The following is a 23,597-nucleotide window of genomic DNA, read 5'->3' on the forward strand; positions in this document are numbered from 1 at the left end:
TCCATTTTAACAATGGAAAAATAAAGAAAACAATACATTTATTCTTACGAACTATCATACTTACATTCTCTTTTAACTTATATAATTTAAGTATTCTCATTTACCGTTTACATTTTATAATTTACATAGGAGACCCGTTCAGCAGTAGTATCATTAATACAATACTGTTTTCGTTAAATGGCACTTTCCGTTTGTGCACTATAAAGTTTATTTCAGTGCAGGGTATTATATTAATATTCAAATATTAAATATATGTTAAAAATTATTATATTTTAAGGGTAATATTCCTTCATTTTGTAATTTCATATTACTTCATTAAATGAAATAAATTTTTTAATGTAAAAACGTTGCTTTCAAGTTCATTTCAGCACTACTCATAATAGCAAATATAAAAGATTCTATAATATATATATATTTATATACTTACATATTTTGAAGTCAAGTAGACATCGATTTTTGCAACTTCAAATTTTATACATTATAAAAATTATTAATTTCATATTTATTTAATGCTTATATAAAAGATCATGAACAAAAATAATGGACTTATGAAAATGATATTTTTTTATCCTTACAATTTGATATGATCTTCAATCTTATATCATTATAATTCAAAAATATACAGTTCATATTATCTAATATATATATATATATGGGTATGCAGTAACTTTTGCTTGAAGGTTTATTAACATACTGAACCTTACCCAAAGGGTTTCTTTTATAATAGGTAATTCAGGATAATATATATATTATTATTTATAATTAATAATTACATATTATTATAGTTCAAAAAAGAAGTAGATCTTAAATAATTAATAACTTCCTTGTTGCAAATTTTAGTAAAAATAAGATTTATAATATATTAATCAGTGCTATCATCTTTAGAAAAAAATAATTTTACATACTGTCATGAAGACATTGATTTAATCTGTAAGATACGTATATAAATATATATATATTTCGAAAAAATTTATAAAATTTTATTATAAATTTTTTATCAGTGGATATATATATATGTATACATATATTACAATATTTAATATATTAAAAAAATTTTAAATTAAAACATTTTGGTAAAGTTCTGTCTTTGTTCTAATATATTTTTATGTAAGAAAAAAATAATTAACCACCACTACAACATTATTTAAATAATCAATGAAAATTTAATAATTAAAAAGAAAAATAATTTGAGAAGTATAAAATTAGGTTCAATTTTATGCATATCCAGTTATAAACGAAAATTTTCTTATACATTGAGTATAATAAATATATATTATACCTGTACTTAAATATATATGTGTAATGAACAAAATTTAGAACTTAATGGTACATTAGTTATAAATTATAATAAGTTGATAAAAAATGAGAATTACAGTATTTCGTTATAATTTTTTGTAAGAATATATAAAAATTTACAACTTAGAATTATTATTTATATTTTCTGTTTCAGTAAAATTAATGAAAATGACTATATAATTTTTTATATTCCTTGGTAATAAAATAAATTTTAATTTACTTTTTGGTACAATAAATGAAGATTAATGTACATAATTTTGTACTATCAAAAGTTCTTCATATTTTATTAAAAATAGTAACTGTTTATTTTTTCTTTTGTTTTATATTCCTAAAAGATAATTTTTAATCTTTTTTCTTTATTAAACTTATTCCTTAATTCATTTCTTAATAATATATATTTATTATATCAGTATAATATATAAATTAATATATATACAACATAAGCATGTGTTCTATTTCTTATATAATGCATAGCAGTATAATATATATATACACATATACTACTCCTCATTCGAGTAATATTTAAGTTCTAATGATGTATCTATATAATATTAATATTTTATGACTTTTTTTAAAAAAACACTTCTATTATTATATATTATAATATTATATATATTATTTATAATTTTCCTTATTTTTGTATGTATCTTTTTTTTATTATATTTCAATTATTAACATTATTATTATTATTATTATTATTATAACGGATTTTTATAAAAATAAAGTTGGACGCAATCAAACATGTTGTATTCATAATACTATATTTTTATGGACCTACTTTTTATTATCATTATTAGAATTTCTTACATTTTTCATATTATATAAAATACATATAATCTTCCATTGGAACCGCTATTAAATTACATTATATAGTAAAATAATTTTTAAAAAAATATTTATAATAAAACCATAATATTTTTAAGTTCATTAACACAAAAAAAAATGCCCTTGTTAACTAAATATAATTAACGAAACTTTCACTATCTTTTTTATCCTAAAAAATATTAATATTTATAATTTATTTTAATATATACATGCATATTTAAATAATAAAATTTTAAAAATTGTGTTGTTATTCTATAATTTTTGCTGTTAAAGTATTTATTCATAAAAGAATATAAAACAAAAAAGTATTATATATATGATAAAACCGTTAGATAATTATTGAAAATCTGCAATATTCAAATTTTTACAAAATAAATCTAAAAAAAAATATAAAATACATATACTTTTTCCTCTTTTATTTTATTTGTAAAAATAAAAAATATATACTTGCAAAATAATATTTTTGAATGTTATTCTTTATAACAGACTTTTCTCTGTTATTAACAATCTATTTATTAATATTATTATTTAAATAAAAAAATAAAATATATTACAACTTCAGTTTTTAGTAATAGAAGTTATTTGGAAATTCTAAATTGTTTAAAATTATTCTTAAAAATTTATAATTTTTAAATACCCCTGATTCAGTTCCTTATAACGAAAGTTTGTTTTAATAGTATTTTTATAAAAAAAAAAAAAAGAATGTGATAAATCTCATTTTAATAAAACAAAAAATTGAAGAAAAATATATAAAACTTATCTAAAATTGAAAATACTACAAAAAATTTATAATTATAGAATAAACATATTATTTTACAACAAAATTATGCTTTCAAACTTTTAGAGAATTCCAAAATGAAGAAAAGCAACACTAATACATTCATCACTTTTTGCAAAGTTTTTAGCTCCACCCTTCTAATATGGGTAGCTCAACATGAGGTATTGTATCAACTATTGATATTTTAAGAAATTTTTACAATTTATATTTTTTTGCTATTTTATTATATTTTTATTTTAATAAAGTTTGATTACGATATTGAAGTACACATATATAACATGTATATATGTAATATATTCGTTTGACTAAATATTGTATGTATTCAACTAAATTATTTTTACTATAGAATAACTATGAAGAATCATTTGAAAAAAATGCTAATTTCAACACAATGAGTTTAAGAAATGGTAGATTGTTGAAGGGACAAACAGAAGTATATGCTAACTATCCTTCACAAGATGATTTATTTTTAAAAGGCGGATCAATGGAATCATTATATGATGATGATGTTGTTTTAAAAAACAGAATAAATGGTTTAATTAAGGATAGCTCAATTAAAAATAGATATGATTCATTTCTGCAGGATATCGATTATCAAAAACAATTTAATGATATTATGAAAAAAGAAAATAAAAAAAAAAATGGTTATGTAACAAAAGATATGAACCTTAACGAATTTTATGAATCAACGGAAAGTATTAATGATTTAAAAAAAAATAACAAAAAAAATGGTAATGTAACAAAAGATATGAACCTTAACGAATTTTATGAATCAACGGAAAGTATTAATGATTTAAAAAAAAATAACAAAAAAAATAAAAAAATATCACGTGCAGCAAAAAATAGAAATGATGATGATATAAGCGGATCAGAAGCTCTTCAAAATATGGTTCATCAAGCTTTACAACAAGAATAACCTAAAAAAGGGTTTTTGAAAAAAATATATGATTTAGATAAAAAATTTGAAGCTGAAATGTTACGTGCAATGAAAAATAGTAATTCAGACGCAGGTTTTCATGAATGTAGATTTAAAAATGGAAAAGAAATATTTAGTGTCTTTTTGGAAAAGGCTAGAATATATATTCCAATAACTGTAAGCATGTTGGTCACATTGTTCTTTATGTGTATTTGTGGTGGTACTATGAGTAAATCTGCTTCAACTCCAGCAACCATAGGAGGAGGATTTTTCTTTGGTTTATCCTTTGTTGTATCAGCTGCACTTATGATTTACTACGCACTTAAATTTGGTAAAATGAAGAAGGTGCATAGTTTTTACAAAGCAGTCAACAGAAGTAAAAACAGCAGAACAAGAGCAGTAAATCACAAAATTCAAAACAGAAAAAATATGTAAAAAATTATGAATGGCATTATAAATTATTGAAGATTATATTTATTTTTTAAATACACTCCAAATTTTATATAACTTATAAGGAAAAATATATATAAATATGGTATTATATATGTAGGATAAATACGTATATTTAATGTTTGGTTAATTTTTATATTTCATTTGAAATCTTAAGGAAATACCTAATATTTTTTATATTATAATTTTTATAATATTGATGTTCGATTCATAATTAGAGGATTTGTTTGAATATAATTATATTTTTATGTTTATTTATGTAATAAAAAAATTGATCTTTATTAGTGATCTTCTTTACTATTGTTTTTCCTTATATGTTTTATGTGTGTTTCATATATATATATATATATATGTAATAAAGGTGTTATAGTAAAATTTGTATGTATTAAGTTAATAATTCATAAAGACTTATTTTTTGTAATTAAACTTAAAAATTAATTCTTTTTCCTCTTAAAATATTTTAATTGTTGTTCACGTTTTAAAACTTCATTAACTTATTATTATGACTGTTCATTCCTATTTATCATTAATTTTTCTGATATGTAATTGATATGTATTATCTAATATTTGCATAACAAAAATGATGGTTTTTTTTTTTTTTATTGCATTTTTTTTTTTTAATTATGATACACACTTTTCTTATTAAAAACTTTTATTTATAACTATATTAAATATAGTTACACAAATATAGATGAAATTGTACTTCCTTTATTATTGCATTTATATATAACAAAAAGCGCATTTAATTAAAAAAGAACCACATAAAAATTGTATGTTTTTTTAAATATAGCACATATTTCACCACGGGACAAAATACTGCTACAGTTAACTTAATGTTAAAAATGGTTCTTATAAAATTGTTTTTATTTAATTTTTAATTATTACTGCTACATTATTTGTTTCTTATATTATCTTATACGATAAAAACTATGTACATATTTTTTTTTTTTTCTAACGGAATTATTAACCCTTACGCATAAAATAAAATAACCACTTAAGTTATAGCTTTTTTTTTTTAGATCTTTCCTAATTATATGTCTATAACTTTAACTGTGAAAAGCACTAAACAGAATAATATAAGCTTATATGCATATATATCATGTACATATATACATCAGCTTATATAAAAATAGATGCCTAATGTTATAATACTTTTTGTTAAATCTCGAGACATCTATTAAATACCTTATACTTTCCTACAATACTATGCCAAAATAATGAAAAAAACATATACCTTAAAGAAGTACTTAATAAGTGCTTAATTTTATAAGTAAATAATAATTTACGTACACCTGATCGTATATATGGTTTTCTTGAAAATATTCTTAGTGAAAATAAACATATAAATTTAAAAAGAAGATATGTTTTTTCCTTTTTTTTTGAGGGGGGGAGATTTTTTAGGTGTATTCCTTTACTAATAAGCTATTTTGTTACAACTAAGTTGTCCTTGGCAAATTATAAAAAAAAAAAATAGAAAGGTTCTTATATTAATAATTATATAATGTTTCTAATTTCATAGAAACTTATATTAATTCACCCAATTTTACAGTATAATTTTATACTTTTATTTTATTCATTTCTAAGAAAATAGCAATAAAATTCTGCCAGTAAATAATTTCATTATAGACATTATAATTATTCGTTTTCTTATATTTTTTAACAAAAATTAATATTCTCACAAATCTTCCATACCAAATAATAATCCTCGATTCATAGCGAACGAGTTGTAACGTTAATATAATACTATTTTTGTTTTACCATTACACTAGCTTGTATATGATGATTAAGATTCTACTTTTATATTGGCATAACAATTTATATTTTTACCTAATAACTTATTATATACTATAAGTTTATTATTACCCCTTATAGGAAGATTACAATTTACATTTTCCTTTCCTTCTGGCATGGAATTGTTATATTTTAAATCTCAGAATTTTTTTATTCTTTGCTATTCCATTTTTTAGTAAAATAGTTTATTTTTTATAAAAACATTTCCATTTAAGCACATATTTAAACAGTTTTATACGTTTAACATTTCTCTTAAAAAAGAAAAGTTATTTTAACTTTTTCTCCCATAATATTGGCAATACACGGAAACATTATATTAATATTTCTATTGACTTAATCTAATAATACACTCAAATCTATTTAGTCTTTTATAACTGTTTTTGCAAAGGATAATAATAACTGTTCCTTGATGATTACTTTTATTTTATTCTCTTTTTCATCAGAATAGAAGCTTCATAATAAGTAATAGACATGATCAATAATCATTATCCATGCTATATTTCATTACTATATATAAAAAAACGTATTTTATTCAAATACAGGCTATTGATTAACGACATTTATAAAATAACAATAAATGTTTATATGATATGCCATGAATTCTCCTAATTTGCACATTTAAATAATTATTAATACTTTAATATAATTCACAGTTTTATTTGTTTTAATAGTTTCTATTTTAATGTTAAAAATATAAGTTGCATTTCCTATTTATTTTATTATTATATTATTATATTAATATATAAAATTAGGGATAATCTTTTCTTGTCCGCTGCATTTTACATTTAATAGTAATTTTTCCCTTACAACTTCCTAGTATAAAAATATTGTCAATTTTGCATATATGCCTATTTTATTATTATCATCTAATGCTACAATAATATTGTAAATGTAGAGCTTTTTTAAACAATGTAATACTGAGATATATTTATTTATATATTATTTTATTAAATTTTAACTTTATATGCATTTATACCATTTTATATCAATTTTAGTGTAATACAATATGAATTTAACTATTAACATAAAACTTAATTTCTTTCGTAGACCTATATATCATTAAAATCTACAGAATTAGGAAAATTTTTTTGTTAATTTAAACTCCTCTATTAATTGTAACAGTTCAATAACATAACAAAAAAATATATATAGCATTTTTTCTTAAAGGAGCAATAATCCTAGTGTAATTCTATAATACATATTTGAACTTAAATAATGTACAAAAATATATATCTCTTATTAATTAGTTAACTCATTTTTTGTGCAGAAAATTGATTATTGTTGTATATATATTCCTACTAACTAAAGGTTTTCAAGTTGGTATATTTAAACACCTTATAATGTATATTTTCATTGACCTCCATTTTAGCATACATAATATAATATTACTTTATTCAAGTTTAATAGAATTTTAATCTTAACCTTAATTAATATATTAAATAATAATATATAATAATATACGCGTATTTTACTGCAGGTCTTATGAACAAGCAAATATACTAATTAAATATAATTCAGCAAAATATTACTTTGCAAAAGAAATTGTAAAACATTTCAGTACAAATCTATATATATATATATATATATATATATATATATATTTATATATGTATAAATGTATTATATGTATTACGATTTTTGCTGTATTATTCCCGGTCTTGTGCTAGTAAGGCGAATTGTTCACCCGCTTATTTATCGTGTTCATTTTTCATAAATTTACATAAACAATGAGATAACTCAAAACATTGCAAAACATATGATCTAGCAATGCTTTTGTGAATGTTTTTATAATGTATTCACTATAATTACATATATCTAAATATTTTAATGTTTATTATTTTGCATAAATTTACTTTTTGAATTTAAATAGAATTACATTTATCATGGTATTTTTTTTATTTTTGATATAACCTATCTACAGAACAAAGTTAATTATGAAATGTACTGTTATTCTAGGGGGAACAACCGAAAAGGATATAATAAAACTTTTATTATTAAAATATACTATTATTAAACTGCAATGTCATTTTCCCGCTAACTATTTATTCATATATAAATATATATATAATAAATGAAGATTCAATATAAAAAGGTACTAAACAAATTTCAATAATTAATATCCTTACATAAATATAAATAATAGGAAAGCTAATAGTGATAAAATTATTTATAATTTTTTTTTTTTTTTAAATGTTTCACATAAATGATTTATACTTCTTCCATATTCTTAGTTTAAAATTAGAAGTATATTTGCATAATTATTAGAAATTAAAAAAAAATTTCTGTCTTCAATATTCAAATTTATATTTTCAGATGTTACTTTTTCATATATACTCTTATTAATAAAGATTACAAACTAATATATAAATTATATAATATGAAATAAATACAAAAATACATTATATATTAATCTTTTATACTATTCCCTTCCCGCTAATTTATACGTAAATTTTTGTTTTATTACTTGTATAATGGCTGTTTCTTATGTTAAACATAATTAGCATATAATTTATTTCACAGTAAAATCTATATATCAAAATTTGTCTTCCACTTTTACGTTCTTGTGATTATATATATACAGAAAAGAAAAAAAAAAAAAAAAGCAATTAAGATAATATAATTTAACGTTGAAAGTATTATTTTACATTCTCTATTTGGGATAAGGATGCACTACTAATACTTACCACCCTATATATATATTTACTTAAAAATATAAAACAAAAAATTTGTAGCTGTAGATTTAGAAAAAATTTGAATATTTATCAGTTTTTTAATAAAAGAATTTCTTAAAAAGTAAAATTAAAATTAATGTTAATATATTCGCACTTCATAGTTACGAGTGTCGAATTTTTAATATAATTATAAAGCAAAAATATGTAAAACTTTTACATAAACAAGACTAAAACATTAAAAAAAATTAAAAAGAGTAAATTTCTTAGAATAAATACTCAAATACAAAAAAATTAAAACACAGTAGTTTAATAAATATTTACTATCAAAAAGTATGTATATATACACATCCGCACATGCGATATATTATGTTTCATAAATGCAGCATAAGAATTTACTTCAGCAATACGAAAGACACAGTATGTCAAATGCTTAATTACATAATTTTTAATTCTTCAGCAGGCGATTTTTAAAATACTCTAATGTTATAGAACACATTAAAATTTAGTTATTTGTAAAGATATAATGTTTCGAAATTAAAGGTCAGTTATTTTATATTTTATATATTATACATTATATAAATATTTAATTAAATGTTTCTTACAGGTTTCAGAAAAGGATTCCTCTGTATTATATTCCTTTTTATCTTTTGGTATTTTTCCTGATATATTACGAAAGGTCCTTCCTTGATATCGTAATGTCAATATTGTTAAGGGGAGTAAAATAAGAGATAAATATAATATATAAATACTACCACCTATATCAGAAACTTTTGAACTGAAAATAATAAATCCTATGACAAATAGGAATAGTGGAATCACTGGAAAATAGAGGTAATATTTTTGTATTGAACTTTTTCTTTTTGTATTATAAGTTTTTTCTTGTCCCAAAATGTAACTATCTTTAAAATTTACCTCATTTGCCATATTATTATTACTAGAAAATATACAACTTCCCTCATCCAAACTTGATTCACTTGCTGTTAAATCCAGATCTGAATCATTTATAAAAAAGTCGCTAATTTTATTTTGACATTTGTTTCCATGTAATAATGTTTCTTTTGAAAATTGTTCCTCCAAATCTTCTTCCTCCAATAAATTTCTTATAAATAATTTTCTATTTTGCATTTCATTCCATGGCATATTTTTTCTTAATTCTTTTTCCTCAAGAAACCTTTTTATATAAGAGAGTTCATTTCTTCCTTTTCCATTTGAGAATGATGAGGTATTATTATTAAACTTGGTGAAACATGTTTTTTCGAAGAAAAGCTTAAAATAGAACATTAAACGTATGTACCCATATATGTACATATTTTTATATACATATATATATATGAACTTGTACACGTAAATATATATATATATATGTTTAAATAAATATATAAGCATACATATATACGTACACAAACATATGTATGTATGTATGTATGTATGTACGATTTCATAATTCACAAGTTCCAATTTTAATCATATTATAATTTTGAAAAATAATAATGAACTCTCATAATAGTATCTTACATTATTAGAAGTATACAATGTCCAAATGAAAAGACAATATAAAAAGAGCTTGACTAAAAAAGGGCAAACGTTTATTTTTACTTTGTTATTAAATTCCTTCGCCATTGTCACATGCACAATGGTAATAATCCGTTTTCTGCTTATGCTTGATAAGTTAATATTTAATATTATTTTGTTATATTATTTTTTTAATTTAATATACATATAGAAATATATGTTTTTAAAACATAAATAGAACTATCTAATTTTTTTTTTTTTTTGGTTGATTTGCAGGAAGTATTCATTTTAACCATAATTCTATTATTTTAAATTATTAAAAAAAAAAAAAAAACTCTATTTTTAATTAATATAGTCAACGACTAGTAAAATTACAATTGAACTTTGTGGGTATGGAACTAAAAATTAAAAATTATAGGTACTTAACTGATCTTAACTTTTTTAAAAATTTATATTATTATGCAGTATATTCACATATATATATATATATATATTTATTTAGTACTATTCAGAATATTAATTCATTGACATTATTTAATATATGTAGTATTATTTAAAATCAAAAAAATAAAGTTCTCTTAATTTAAAATAACTTAAAAAAAAAAAATGATAAATTTTAAAAGATAGAAAAATAATTGATTTGGCAAACAAAATAGATTAATTTTGCGGTTATTCTTTATTATTTATATTATGTAATATATATTTATATATATATAATAAAATACAACCTTAAAATCAAGAATATTTTTTATTATTAAAAGTATAATATTGCGAATATATTTTTATTTTTATTATAAAATGTTTATTGTTATAAAGAAAATTATTTGATAAACTCATAAAAGAAAAGAATAAATTAAATATATTATTTTATCACGTTTTATATGTATTATGCAATATAAAATACACAGCCTCATAGATTAGTGGTTGTGTTTTTTTTATTAAATATTAGTATTAAAATATAACGTACAAATATAATTTTATTTTTTTTGGTAAAAATTATAAAAAAAATTACAATTATTATTTTATATAATTGAATCATTTCAAATTTGTTAAAGTAATACAAAAACTCTGATACTGCAAGTTCATACAACATATTTTGTGTTAAGATTGTTAAATAAGATCAGAAAAATAGTATTATTATTACGTCCATATTATACTTATAAAGAGCTGTAAAAATTGAATGGGGAAACAAAATAAAAGAAATAAGGAAAAAAATAAAAATAATAAACCTTACTTATTGCACAAAATTATACAATATCCATATAATTATGATTATTTTTACAAAAAAAACATTAATATACTAATTTTATAATAAAGTTATTTTAATAATCTTGTAATTTGTTATATAATAAAACACAAAATATGGAATGGTATTAAAAAGATATGAAAAGGATTCTAGATATTACCTTAGTAAGTAACCATTTTTCAACAATTTCATATAGATATACATAAAAATTATAATTCTATTATTCTTACTTTTTTTTAGCAGTTACAATTACTGTAAAAAAGGTGAACAATTAATAAAAAATATTTTTTACAAAATAGCATTAAATTATACATTTTATTAATAAGAATGAACAGATTTTGCTAAAGAAAAGAAATATAATAAAACAAATAAAAATATTGTATTTAGAAAATTCCAAATCAAAATATGGTAATAAGTCAATAATTAATAATCAAAATAAGAAAGGTATAAATTTTCATAAAAAAATACTTGTACCAATAATTGGTAATCAATATTTAATGCTAACTAGAAATATCCTGTTCATTTTTTTTTTTTTTTTTTTATGCTTGTTATACAGAACAGTAAATAATATATGTATGCCACGTTATATTTATTTTATTTTTTTTTTTTTTTTCTTTTCCTTTATATAAAAAAGAATTACTGTTAGAAAAGAAAAAAAAAATTAAGACATATTTTATGATCTAGCTGAAACATAAAAATGCTACCAATATAATATTCCAAATGTGAGATTACACACAAATTATAAAATAAATATAACAAATTTAATTATTTGGCATTTTTTAAATCCTTTGAAAAGCAACTCATGAGGGTTCCCCATTTGTAATCTGTTTTGTATTAACCAATCTTGTATTTTACTTTTTTTCTACTATATTATTATAAAAAAAAAATATATTATATTAAAATAAAATAAAACAAAATAACTGGTTTTCAAAAAAAATGTGTTTATATTTTTTTATTATTTATAATTTTACTTTTTTGTTGTGTTACAAACAGAAAAATTAAATTATATGTTTCATCAACATACAAAATGATACAAATTTTTAAATAGATGACATAGTATATATAATTCAATAATTAACTAACTTTAGTATGCACTCAACAGATTTAAGTACTACATTGAAACAATAAAATATATTTCGTCATGGTATTAAAAAAGTAGCGCTTAATAAATATTTAAATATTTCCTCATAAGATTAAACATTAAGCATTATATTGATATCGAAAAATAATAGGTATATGATGTAATAGTGTTAATAGGTAAATAAATTTTCCATTTTGTTATATGCATTCTTATATTTCTTAAATATTGCTCATTATTGTGCCTATACTAAAATATATATTTGCATGTCACTGGTATACATTTTCAATATATAATAAAAGTAAAAAAAAGAAAAAAGAATCCAGTGCATAATATCACATCTCATAGATGTATTAATGCGCTTAATGTATATATGATGCTATATTACATAAATGTGTAAAATATATGGAAAAGGAATAGTATAAAAAAGACCATAAAGTTGATATAATTAATGAAACATACCATTTTATATATATTCCATAAACTTTGAAAAACAGTCGAACATATGTCTGTGATACCCATACGATGTTTTATTTTCTAATAATCTAATATCTTTCACAGGAATAAAACAATTTATAATCTAAATTAGTAACGTGATGTTTTACAAAGCTAAATCTAAACTATTTAGAATATAAAAATTCTATTAATAAGATTTAACAAACAGTAATAAAAAAATTAGAACGAATTGATGAGTTACCACAGACTGAAAGTTTAATAAAATGGAGGTTCAATCTTTTTGAACTAATATACAAGTCCAACGGAAATAGAATCTCAATCAAAAAGCCTTTTACATGGAATAAAAAGTAACTTTCCCTAAGCTTGGAAAAACTCCAATAACACTGTAACTCTCTCTTATGAAAAAAAATATGCTCAAATGTATATAATAACAAATATTTATATTTATATATATATTTATTTATTTCCATTTCATTAATTTTTGTCATTTCAGCTTAAGAAAGAACTATTATAAAACAAAAAACAAAGGAAATTCAAAAACCTTTTGTCAGTCATATACATGGTATACTTCAGAAAAATAAAAATGTTCATGAAAAATTATGATACACAACAATCTGTTAACATATTAATAACGGTGTGTCAGAATATTAAGAAATTCCTTCTTTTAAATAATAATTAAAGTCTTTTATTTTATTTTTATCATTTTTATAATAATTTATTTTCATTTCCTTTCATTGTTTTTCCCTTTTTTTTTTTTTTTTTTCGCCTTCTTAACTTTTAAATATACACACGTTTTGTAAAATGATTCGTTTTAACATGCGCTCTAAAAATATACACTGAAATGTTAATATCTCTTCACTACTTCGTGCATAAACATACGTAACAAAATATCATTATCATTGTTTTGAAATATGTGTTGCTCACAAGGTGTGAAAGAAAAGAAAATTATATAATTAACATTCTGTACTTTGGTGTGCACATATTTACTGTCAGTACGTCTGTAACCTAACTAATTCTTCCTTATGTTTTGGGATATGTGTTTTATTTGTCCGTTGACTATTTTTTGGAAAATTTGTTTTATTATGTGTTTCATGTTTTTTCTTTATTTCATTAATTATATATAAATGCCTACTTGAACAAATAATAACCTTCTTGTTTTGTTAAGGTAATGTATTTTTAAACATTATATATATATATATATATATACATACATGTTTCATATTAACAGTGATAAACCATTTAAGTTTTACACATTTTAATCATTATGAGAGTTTATAATAATTTTTTAATTTTTTCGGAAACTTGTGTAAGCTTTAGAGCATATTTAAAAAAAATCAAATTTATACGAAAAATTAACCAATGGAATAAATAAATACATAAATAAAAGATATATATATGTATACATAAATGAACAAAGGTGCATACATTTTTCCATTCCTTAATCGTGCTCTCATTTTTGATGTCTTTTGTGAATCATTTCAACAAATATCACTGTATCAAGCAAATTTTATCTTTAATATTTTTGGTATATTGGCACAGTTGTTCTTTGATAAATGCTTTTTCTGAGCATCCTGTATGTGTAATTTATTATCGAATTTCACAAACGCACGCTTGTGTTCACAACTCATCCTTTTCATAAATTTAGATTTCGCCTGATCTAATAATATAACTAATAATAAAATTATAATAATTAAAAAAAATTAAAAGTATATTACGCTTCAATTTAATGTTTATAATGTATATATTTAATGTATATGTATATATTACTTTCCTATTACGTATATCTTTAAAATATGAAAAAATTATATATTTTTAATTCTCTACATGCGCAAGTTTATACACTCAAATAGTTATAAGATGAGACCATTAACTAAATGGCAAAATTGGGAAAAAGAAAAATCAAATATGCCTATAAAAATATGGTTAAAACATGTAAAATATAAAAATGAAATATAAAAAAGATTTTTAAATTTGCATTACAATAAAAATACAAAACGGTAGGTAAATTAAAATTCGATATCTATGTAAATATGTACATAACCATTTTTATATTTTTGCAAAATTAATCCACATTACATATTTAGTTCTTTTTATATCACCTTTTTAATATACGACTTTTTTTGTTTTTTTTAAATTTATTTGAGGCCTCCTCAATAATTCTGTTTATTTGTGTTCATGATTTTTGTATATTAATTTATTTACACATTTTAAGTGCTTGTTTTAAAATTGCAAATAAAGGTAAAATAACAAGAGGTCAAATTCGGAAGAGTGAAACATGTGAACACTGAAATATTATATTAATGCAACATCTCTTTAACGGTTTTAAAATAAACAATATTTTGACAGAAAAAATTGCACAACTATTATATATATATATAAAAATATATGCATATATACATATGTGTGTACATTTTTTTTTTTAAATGCCTGTTAAAATATGCTATTATTTTAAAATATTGATATAGTTGACCACAAGTAGCTTATATAATTTAGCAAATAAAACTAATATTGAGACATACGTTGTGCCAACATTTAATTTTGCATTTTTTCTAAAAAATATTATCATACAGAAAAATGAATAATGTAAAAGATATAGAAAGTGAGATGTTTTCAGCAAATAATTCTCATTTAATTACAAGTACATCTAATTCATCACCACTATCAAGTAACCTTAATACGCTATTAAGTAATTTAGGTAATAATATTAATTAGTCATCACCCTTAAACAATGTCATTTTATAGAAAGTTTATTAAATAGCCTTACACAAGTTTTTACGAGTTTAATGGGCAATATAACTTCAAAAGATTCTCTCAATTTTCAAAGACACCATGTTTACAGTGCTAACGATTACACTGCTTCTAATATTCCGAATTCCTCAAATATTAGTATATCAAATGAATTATCATTGGAAAATGGTAATTTAACATTTAATTTTTTTGTAAATTACCTAATTTTACTTTTGCCACTTATATCAATTTTATTAACTATTCCTATCGCAAAATATCTTTACAATGTAAGATAAACATTAGACATATATTTTATACAATCATATGTCACAACTTTTTTTTTTTTTTTTATGTTAAAGAAATTTCGTTTTGATAAATGATATTACAAAAAAAAAAAAAAAAAAAAATTTTAAAGCATCTTTTAAATCATTTTCTATTTTTGATTTATTTTAGAACACTCCAGTTGGAACATGTTATAATAAAACTTGTAACTACGTTAGCGGTGATACAAACAAAAATGAAGGCCATTTTGCAAATACAAATATTGAAAGTCCTAAAGTGATTACAGAAAATAAAACATATACTGAACATAGCAGCACTACTCAAAGAGATACTAGAACGGGTAAGACGAAAAATACAGAAAGATTTTGCATACCATTCAGTAGCACATTGTTACCTAAGAAAAAGGGAAATATACACAATGAGAAAAAGACCGTAAGTCTTACGAAGAGAAATTCTTAACCGTCTGTTCCAGTGGATTTAATAAAAACACATTACGAAGAAGAAAAGCGGAATAATGACGATAATAATGGTGTTTCTCGTACTCATACAGGAAGTGATATTTCACAAGTATAAAATAATAATATAAGCTTTTCATTTTTTACTCACAATTTAACAACAGTTTCAGAGGAAGAAAAAATTGAATCTAAATCATCAGAAACTTAAAAAAAAAATTTTTTTAAGTTAGAAAAATTTCATAATGTAAAAATATAAATAATATGCATTTATACATTCGAAAAACATGGAACAGGAATGTGAAACACAATTGGGAATAACAAAATAAGTTATAATGTTTTAAGGCATTACGAAATTTCTTGATTATTTTAATAATCATTTATGATATATTTTTACCTGTACATATTTAAGATTTTTCTGGAAATGTGTAGCTACAAAATGAACATGTTTACCATACAGTACTTGAAATGGACGATTTAGTTTATCATTTAACTAAAAATTTATCCATCAAGAGAATGTATTTTGTCTTTTTTCCCTTCAGCAGTACTGATTAATTTTACAAAAAATCTATCAGCTAAAGCGCAAATGATTACAGTTCAACAGTTTTTCAATATATATCTTTTTATTATATACTTTAGTTCAAATTACTTGTAATATAAAAATAAAATAAAATAAAATTGCATAAGTATGATAAAAAAAATTGCGTGAGTTTGTAAATGCGAAGGAGTTTCATAACGAATTGCATAAATTTAATTTTAAAAAATCAAATAGATTAATATTTTTTTAATGTATATTTGATAAAATTATACATTTAAAAGTAACAATAATTCAAAAATTTCCATGATTTTTACTGCTTCTTAAAAAGTACTAAATTACTATGATAATAAATCTAACGCAATTCTTAATATAAACAATAATTAATGGTACACAAAATGACGTCAAATATAAATTGAAAGCTTTTTTAAAACATTTATGTTATACAGCTTTTCTAATATTTTATTTATTATATTTTCCGAAATATCAGTCCCTATAGAATGTAGACACAAATTTTATAACTTTATTATTTTGATGATCATCTTTATATTAGCAGGGGTTATAATAGTATATAATAGAATTCAGAACACGTAGCTGTTATTACTCGATTTAGTTTTTGTTTCACAGCAGCGAACATTATTACTGCAGCAGTTGTAAACGCTAACATGAGCATATAAAGGAATATATGTATATATGCAAATATGTACATACACACATATATATATATAATGTTCCTTTTTGATATTTGCCCATTGTCATAACTTTACCAAACTTAATTTCTTTCTCCATAATTTATAAGGAGAAACATATGAAAGTAATTGAAAAATAAGGCTCAATATATGTGGTAATGGATTATCTATATAAAGTGTTGCTATATTTAAAGAATTATATCCTGAAACATTTTGCATTTCATATTTCCTATATATAATGAAAAGTAAGAATGTGATAAATACTTATAATGCCAGTGTTATGTAGTTATCTTTGGGGATAATGACAAAAACATTGATGATAATTTTTACATTTATTAAAAAATATATTAAATTATAAAATGCAGAATTTACATATATTTCACATATAGTGTAATTAAACAAGTATAACGAATCTATAATATATAATTACGAATAAACTAGCGTAACTTAATATAAAAAAAAAAAAAAAATGATATTATTATGATAGTTTTCTATATCATAAAAAAAGAATTATTTTAAAAATATCATTTTCATAAAAATGTTATATTGGCATATATGAAGTAATAATGCAAAATGTACACCAAAACAGCAGCAAAAAATTACCCCTGAAGATTTTGTTAATCCCGCTTTTATTAATCAAAGCCTGTCATTAAAAAAAGCGATTTTCAAGAAGCTCTAAAGATGTTTTAGTGAATTAGCATAATAAACATTATATATATATATGTATGTATACTTTATATGGCTTAGTCTAATTCACGTGTTCTGAAATAATGTCAGTGTAAAAAATGAAATAAAGTGCATCCTACAAACTTATATTTAGGCACATATGCATATAAATCTGTATATAAATAATAGAGTAAATTACACTGAAATTATCACAAGTCACCTAATTTATTTTTAAATAAAATGTTAATTTTTTTTTTTTTTTTAAAGGAGAGATATCCTTGTAAATTCATGGAATATTCTTTTCACAAGCTAAATTTCAATATAGCAATCGTTTCATCATGTCAAACAAATGCTATGTGTCCAGCAATTAATTCTGTTCGGAACTTTGTTAACACATGTGACATATTTATATATATATATATATATATATATATAATATATATATATATATATATAACACCTACACATACTTACATACATTTATGTAATAAATCGAAGTGCTGTTTCTTTTTTACATTATTTCATTAGATTATACCTCCAATGTCAATGCAACTTCATTATGCGGATATCATTTACAGGCCTTTTGTATTTTCTATATTATAATAATTATTAATAATATAGACAATAATTATATATATATTTCATATTTTTATAAGCAAACAGTCCACTGTAATTAATTCTACCGTTCAACTCACTTTTTGCTATTACAAAAAATATTACTCAAGTACAACATTAATATTGTTAACATACATAACAATGGGTGAATTTAAAGTATCATAAGTAAAACATTTGACAAAATAAGCTTGAAATTAGAATGTCTTACTTGACCACCATGTGAACAGTTCATATTATATTTAATCATACATAACTATAGTGCATCAATATATTTATTGCAAATTTAATATATATGAAATTTTGTAATTTCTAATTTATTTCTTTTCGAAAGGGTTAAAAATAATCGTTCAGCTCCCAATTGTTAATACAGAGTTATATTCTATTATTTTATTTTTTTCTTTGGCGTTGATATTTTCCATGAAATTATTTATCTATTTATCTTCATATATATAAATCAAATGTAATTATATAAAATAATTAAATAAAATAAAGACAAATACAGTTATTTTTTAATACATTTCTAAAATGTGCATATATATGTAAAAAGAAAATAATATGTCCAACCAGTTCCCCAATGAAAAATAATAGTTATGATAAAAATAAAAAAGACGAATTCAAAATATGGCATTAAAAGAAGTAATAATTAATCAAATTTTTCATTTTTCATTAATTTTTAACATAATTGAAAAAATTAAGTAAAATGAAATCTTGGAACGCGATTTTTTATTAATCTTTATTATTTCTATATTCTTCTTTCTTTTAAACAATTGGTGGTTCATTGGGTTACCTGCATACCACATATGTATATGTTCTACTAGTTTATAATTTAAATGAACTATTTTCTAGTGTTCCTTAAAATTATTACGTTTATATAAATATATACATATATATATGTAGACATAATTTTAATGCATTTTTCCAAAAATTCTCACAAAAATGGTTGTTTAAAAAAAAAAAGTTATCTTTTATCATCATATTTTAATATTTTACTTAAAAAATATGCATATAATATATTTGGATATAAACTCATTTTATGAAAAACAAAAGTATACAGCTTCTTAACCCCTTTGTTCCTCTGTCCTCAAAGGGATATAATATCAAAATAATACATATATTCTTATAATGTATTTTTTAAGTGGTAATAACATATGAACACTTTGTTTTCAATAAATGAAACTTTATGGGTACTTTGTTTTTTACTCATTTTAACCTTAATGTGTAAATTATTAATAATTTTATTCATTTATGAGTAATAGGTTTTATTTTTATAATTATATTACTTTTAACCACTTGAAAATACTAATAAATAAGAAAACATATATATATAATAACAATATATATAAGCGTATATATATAAATGCTCAAAATAAATAATTGTAAAAATATTAAAAAAATATATGTATTTCATATATATATGCATGATATGTTTTACATTTACAAATTGCACTAAACATAAAATTATTGAGTTTTATAAAAACTTTTTCGGTATTATTAAAAACAAAAAAAAAGGAAAATTCACATGTTAATATATTAAAAAATAAAAAATGAAATTTTTATTATTAACAATTTTTGTGCTTTTTATATCTTTAAAAATCATTAATAAAATAAGGAAACAAACAGAATAATTAATTAAAAAAAAATTAACGTTAAGAAAATTAACAATTGCTTCAGATGAATGTAATAATTTTTTAACTGTTAAAAAAAAACAACCATTTATGTATTATTCAAATTTTTTACATTTTGCTAAACTACTATAATATTCTTTTTCTTTTTTTTAAATTTAAATTAATAGTAATTAAATTAATAGTAATTAAATTAATAGTAATTAAATTAATAGTAATTAAGTTAAAAGCAATTAAGTTAATAGTAATTAAATTAATAGTAATTAAATTAATAGTAATTAAATTAATAGTAATTAAATTAATAGCAAATTATTTTAAAAATAAAATATAATTGTGTTATATTTTGATTTATTGTCGTAAGATGAGAATATTACATAAAAATAAAAAGCTTTTGATAATTTTTATAAAATAAATTAATACAAATTTATCATATCATGTCATTTTGAAAATTCCGGTTGAAAGTAATAATACATAGATTTTTTTAAAAAGAAATATACATTTCTAAAATAGAAAAGTAAAGAAAAAATAAAGAAAGAGGGGAAAAAAAGGAGAAAAAAAAAAAAATTGAAATGCATTATTACTTTTTAGATGTAACAGCATTTATAGTGTTGATGTTTTAGTGTAAATAGTTTAAATTGCTTATTTTAAAATGTTTTATAGACATAGTATATAAATAAAAAGATAAAAATTTTCTTCATTTTTTTAAGAAATATTATAAAAAAAAATTCTTTTGCCAAGAAAAATATGGGAAATTTGTTCATAATAAAAGAAAAAGGAGATCTGTATTTTTTAAAGCTAGAAAATGTTTAGATTAAATTATTTCCACTTTTAATTATCATGACATATTATATTATGTTTAGATTTTTAAGAAATACTATATCATTTTTGGAAATATGAATAATTAAGAAGTTAATACATAAAAAAATATATATTTATGTATATGTATATATATATATATAATTTTAATTTTTGTCATATTTTGTTGTAATGAATATTTTTTAGCATTTGCAGTTATTTTCAAATAATTTTAAAGTGGACATAACGTATTTTTGTCCTTTCTAGTTGTGATATTCATTTATTATTTGTTTGACGTTTATTTCGTGTTAAATTTTATTCCTTCTACAATTGTATTAGTTGTGTAGGAACTTTATTTTTTGTGAAGTATTTATTTACCTTTACTACGTTTGTTTTAAAAATATTATTATCATATATTAGCTGAAGAAATAGAATTATAAGGTCGTAGTAATACATGAAAAAATAACTCAATAGTAACATCTTTTTATTAAATTAATTGAAGTTACGTATATACATATTAAAGAAAACGATTAAAAATATTATCATGCATTTATGTATTAACTGTTAAAATATATCACTAAAATTACTAGAAGATAAGAAAACAAATGTTATAAATAATTTGAAAGTCTTTTACTTGAAGATATAAGGAGAAAAATAGGAAAATGAGAATTTGCAAGATATATATACTTTCTAAACTTTATAATGTTATTATTTTTGCTGCCTTCTATCTGCTGTTATTAGTAAGATTCTTTATATATATAAATTTTTATTTTTGTCTTTTTTTTTTCTTTTTTACCATGTAACTTTAAATATTCCATTATAAATTTAAATTACATTATAATTCAATTAGGTTGTGTTCGTTTATGTTGCTACGTAATTTTTTTTTTTAATATATATATATATATATATATATATCAAAAATAATTTTTATTTTTATTTTTTTAAAATTGTTCTTAATAGAATTTGTTTATTGTATCAGAAAATGATGGAAGCGAAAAATTATTATTGAGCCAAAGATGGGAGAGAAATTTAGGTGAGTTAATTCCAACTATAAGAAAATTTTTTTTGAAAGACACCGATATAGGTAAAGACAAAACAGTAAAACTTCATTTAAGAACTATTCTAAAACATGAAAAACATGAAAAGGATGGAAAGATTGAAAAGCATGGAGAGCATGAAAAAGATGAAAAGCATGGAAAGCATGAAAAGGATGAAAAACATGAAAAGGATGAAAAGCTTGAAAAGCATGCAGAACATGAAAAAGACGAAAAGCATGGAGAGCATGAAAAAAACGAAAAACATGGAAAGCTTGAAAAACATGGAAAGCATGAAAAACATGAAAAGGATGAAAAAAAGCTTGAAAAACATGGAGAGCATGAAAAAGACGAAAAACATGGAAAGCATGAAAAACATGAAAAGGATGGAAAGATTGAAAAGCATGGAGAGCATGAAAAAGACGAAAAGCATGGAAAGCATGAAAAACATGAAAAGGATGGAAAGATTGAAAAGCTTGAAAAACATGATAAAGATGAAAAGCTTGAAAAACATGCAGAGCATGAAAAGCTTGAAAAACATGGAAAGCATGAAAAACATGGAAAGCATGAAAAACATGAAAAAGACGAAAAACATGAAGAACATGAAAAACATGAAAAAGAAGATAAATATGGTAACAAGAATGAAAGCCCTGTTATACATGATGTACCAACTGACATATGTAATCATATTGATGCAGCTGGTACAAATTTAACTCAGACACAAATACAAGATATGTATTCAAAGTTAGATGATTATCAGAGAAGACATTATCTTAAAATGATAGATGATTTATATAATTTTACTTTAACGTATGCAAAAAATAATAAAATCTCAGAAGACTATAGATCTAAACATTGGTGGGAATGCAGAAATATTCTTATATGTAACTTAATGAAATTGCATAGAACAGATGAAGAGAATTTTATAATTTTTCAAAGAAAAGAATTTATTTCAGCAGAAGAATTTAAAAAATTTATAATGGATAAAATAAAATTATGGGAAGACTTTACCTCCAGAAAGAAAAAAATGTGGATGGGTATTTTAAAAGGTCAACTAAAGAAGTACTAATTAGAACGAAAAAATATGTAACTTAAAGACTGAACATCTTCGAAATTGTATTAATTAAAAAATACAAACAAAAACCCAAACACTCACACAT

General features: G+C 20.9%; 5 protein-coding genes across 5 annotated transcripts; 4 read left to right on the forward strand and 1 right to left on the reverse strand.

The window, feature by feature from the left end:
- Nucleotides 1-2,976: 2,976 nt before the first annotated feature.
- On the forward strand, nucleotides 2,977-3,815 carry MKS88_003081 (uncharacterized protein; the record flags this gene model as incomplete). Its single annotated transcript, XM_067216143.1, has 2 exons — nucleotides 2,977-3,060; nucleotides 3,246-3,815. The coding sequence occupies 2 exons, from the start codon at nucleotides 2,977-2,979 to the stop codon at nucleotides 3,813-3,815; spliced, it is 654 nt and encodes a 217-aa protein (XP_067072820.1).
- Nucleotides 3,816-3,872: 57 nt separating this feature from the next.
- Nucleotides 3,873-4,250, forward strand: MKS88_003082 (uncharacterized protein; the record flags this gene model as incomplete). Its single annotated transcript, XM_067216144.1, has 1 exon — nucleotides 3,873-4,250. One exon carries the CDS (start codon nucleotides 3,873-3,875, stop codon nucleotides 4,248-4,250), a length of 378 nt encoding a protein of 125 aa, XP_067072821.1.
- Nucleotides 4,251-9,292: 5,042 nt separating this feature from the next.
- Nucleotides 9,293-10,009, reverse strand: MKS88_003083 (uncharacterized protein; the record flags this gene model as incomplete). Its single annotated transcript, XM_067216145.1, has 1 exon — nucleotides 9,293-10,009. One exon carries the CDS (start codon nucleotides 10,007-10,009, stop codon nucleotides 9,293-9,295), a length of 717 nt encoding a protein of 238 aa, XP_067072822.1.
- Nucleotides 10,010-15,594: 5,585 nt separating this feature from the next.
- On the forward strand, nucleotides 15,595-16,602 carry MKS88_003084 (uncharacterized protein; the record flags this gene model as incomplete). Its single annotated transcript, XM_067216146.1, has 4 exons — nucleotides 15,595-15,685; nucleotides 15,763-16,034; nucleotides 16,201-16,369; nucleotides 16,502-16,602. 4 exons carry the CDS (start codon nucleotides 15,595-15,597, stop codon nucleotides 16,600-16,602), a joined length of 633 nt encoding a protein of 210 aa, XP_067072823.1.
- A 5,463-nt stretch (nucleotides 16,603-22,065) lies between these two features.
- On the forward strand, nucleotides 22,066-23,506 carry MKS88_003085 (uncharacterized protein; the record flags this gene model as incomplete). Its single annotated transcript, XM_067216147.1, has 2 exons — nucleotides 22,066-22,143; nucleotides 22,364-23,506. 2 exons carry the CDS (start codon nucleotides 22,066-22,068, stop codon nucleotides 23,504-23,506), a joined length of 1,221 nt encoding a protein of 406 aa, XP_067072824.1.
- Nucleotides 23,507-23,597: the final 91 nt, after the last annotated feature.

This window comes from Plasmodium brasilianum, chromosome 10 (assembly GCF_023973825.1).
Source record: "Plasmodium brasilianum strain Bolivian I chromosome 10, whole genome shotgun sequence".
Taxonomy (NCBI): Eukaryota; Apicomplexa; class Aconoidasida; order Haemosporida; family Plasmodiidae; genus Plasmodium; species Plasmodium brasilianum.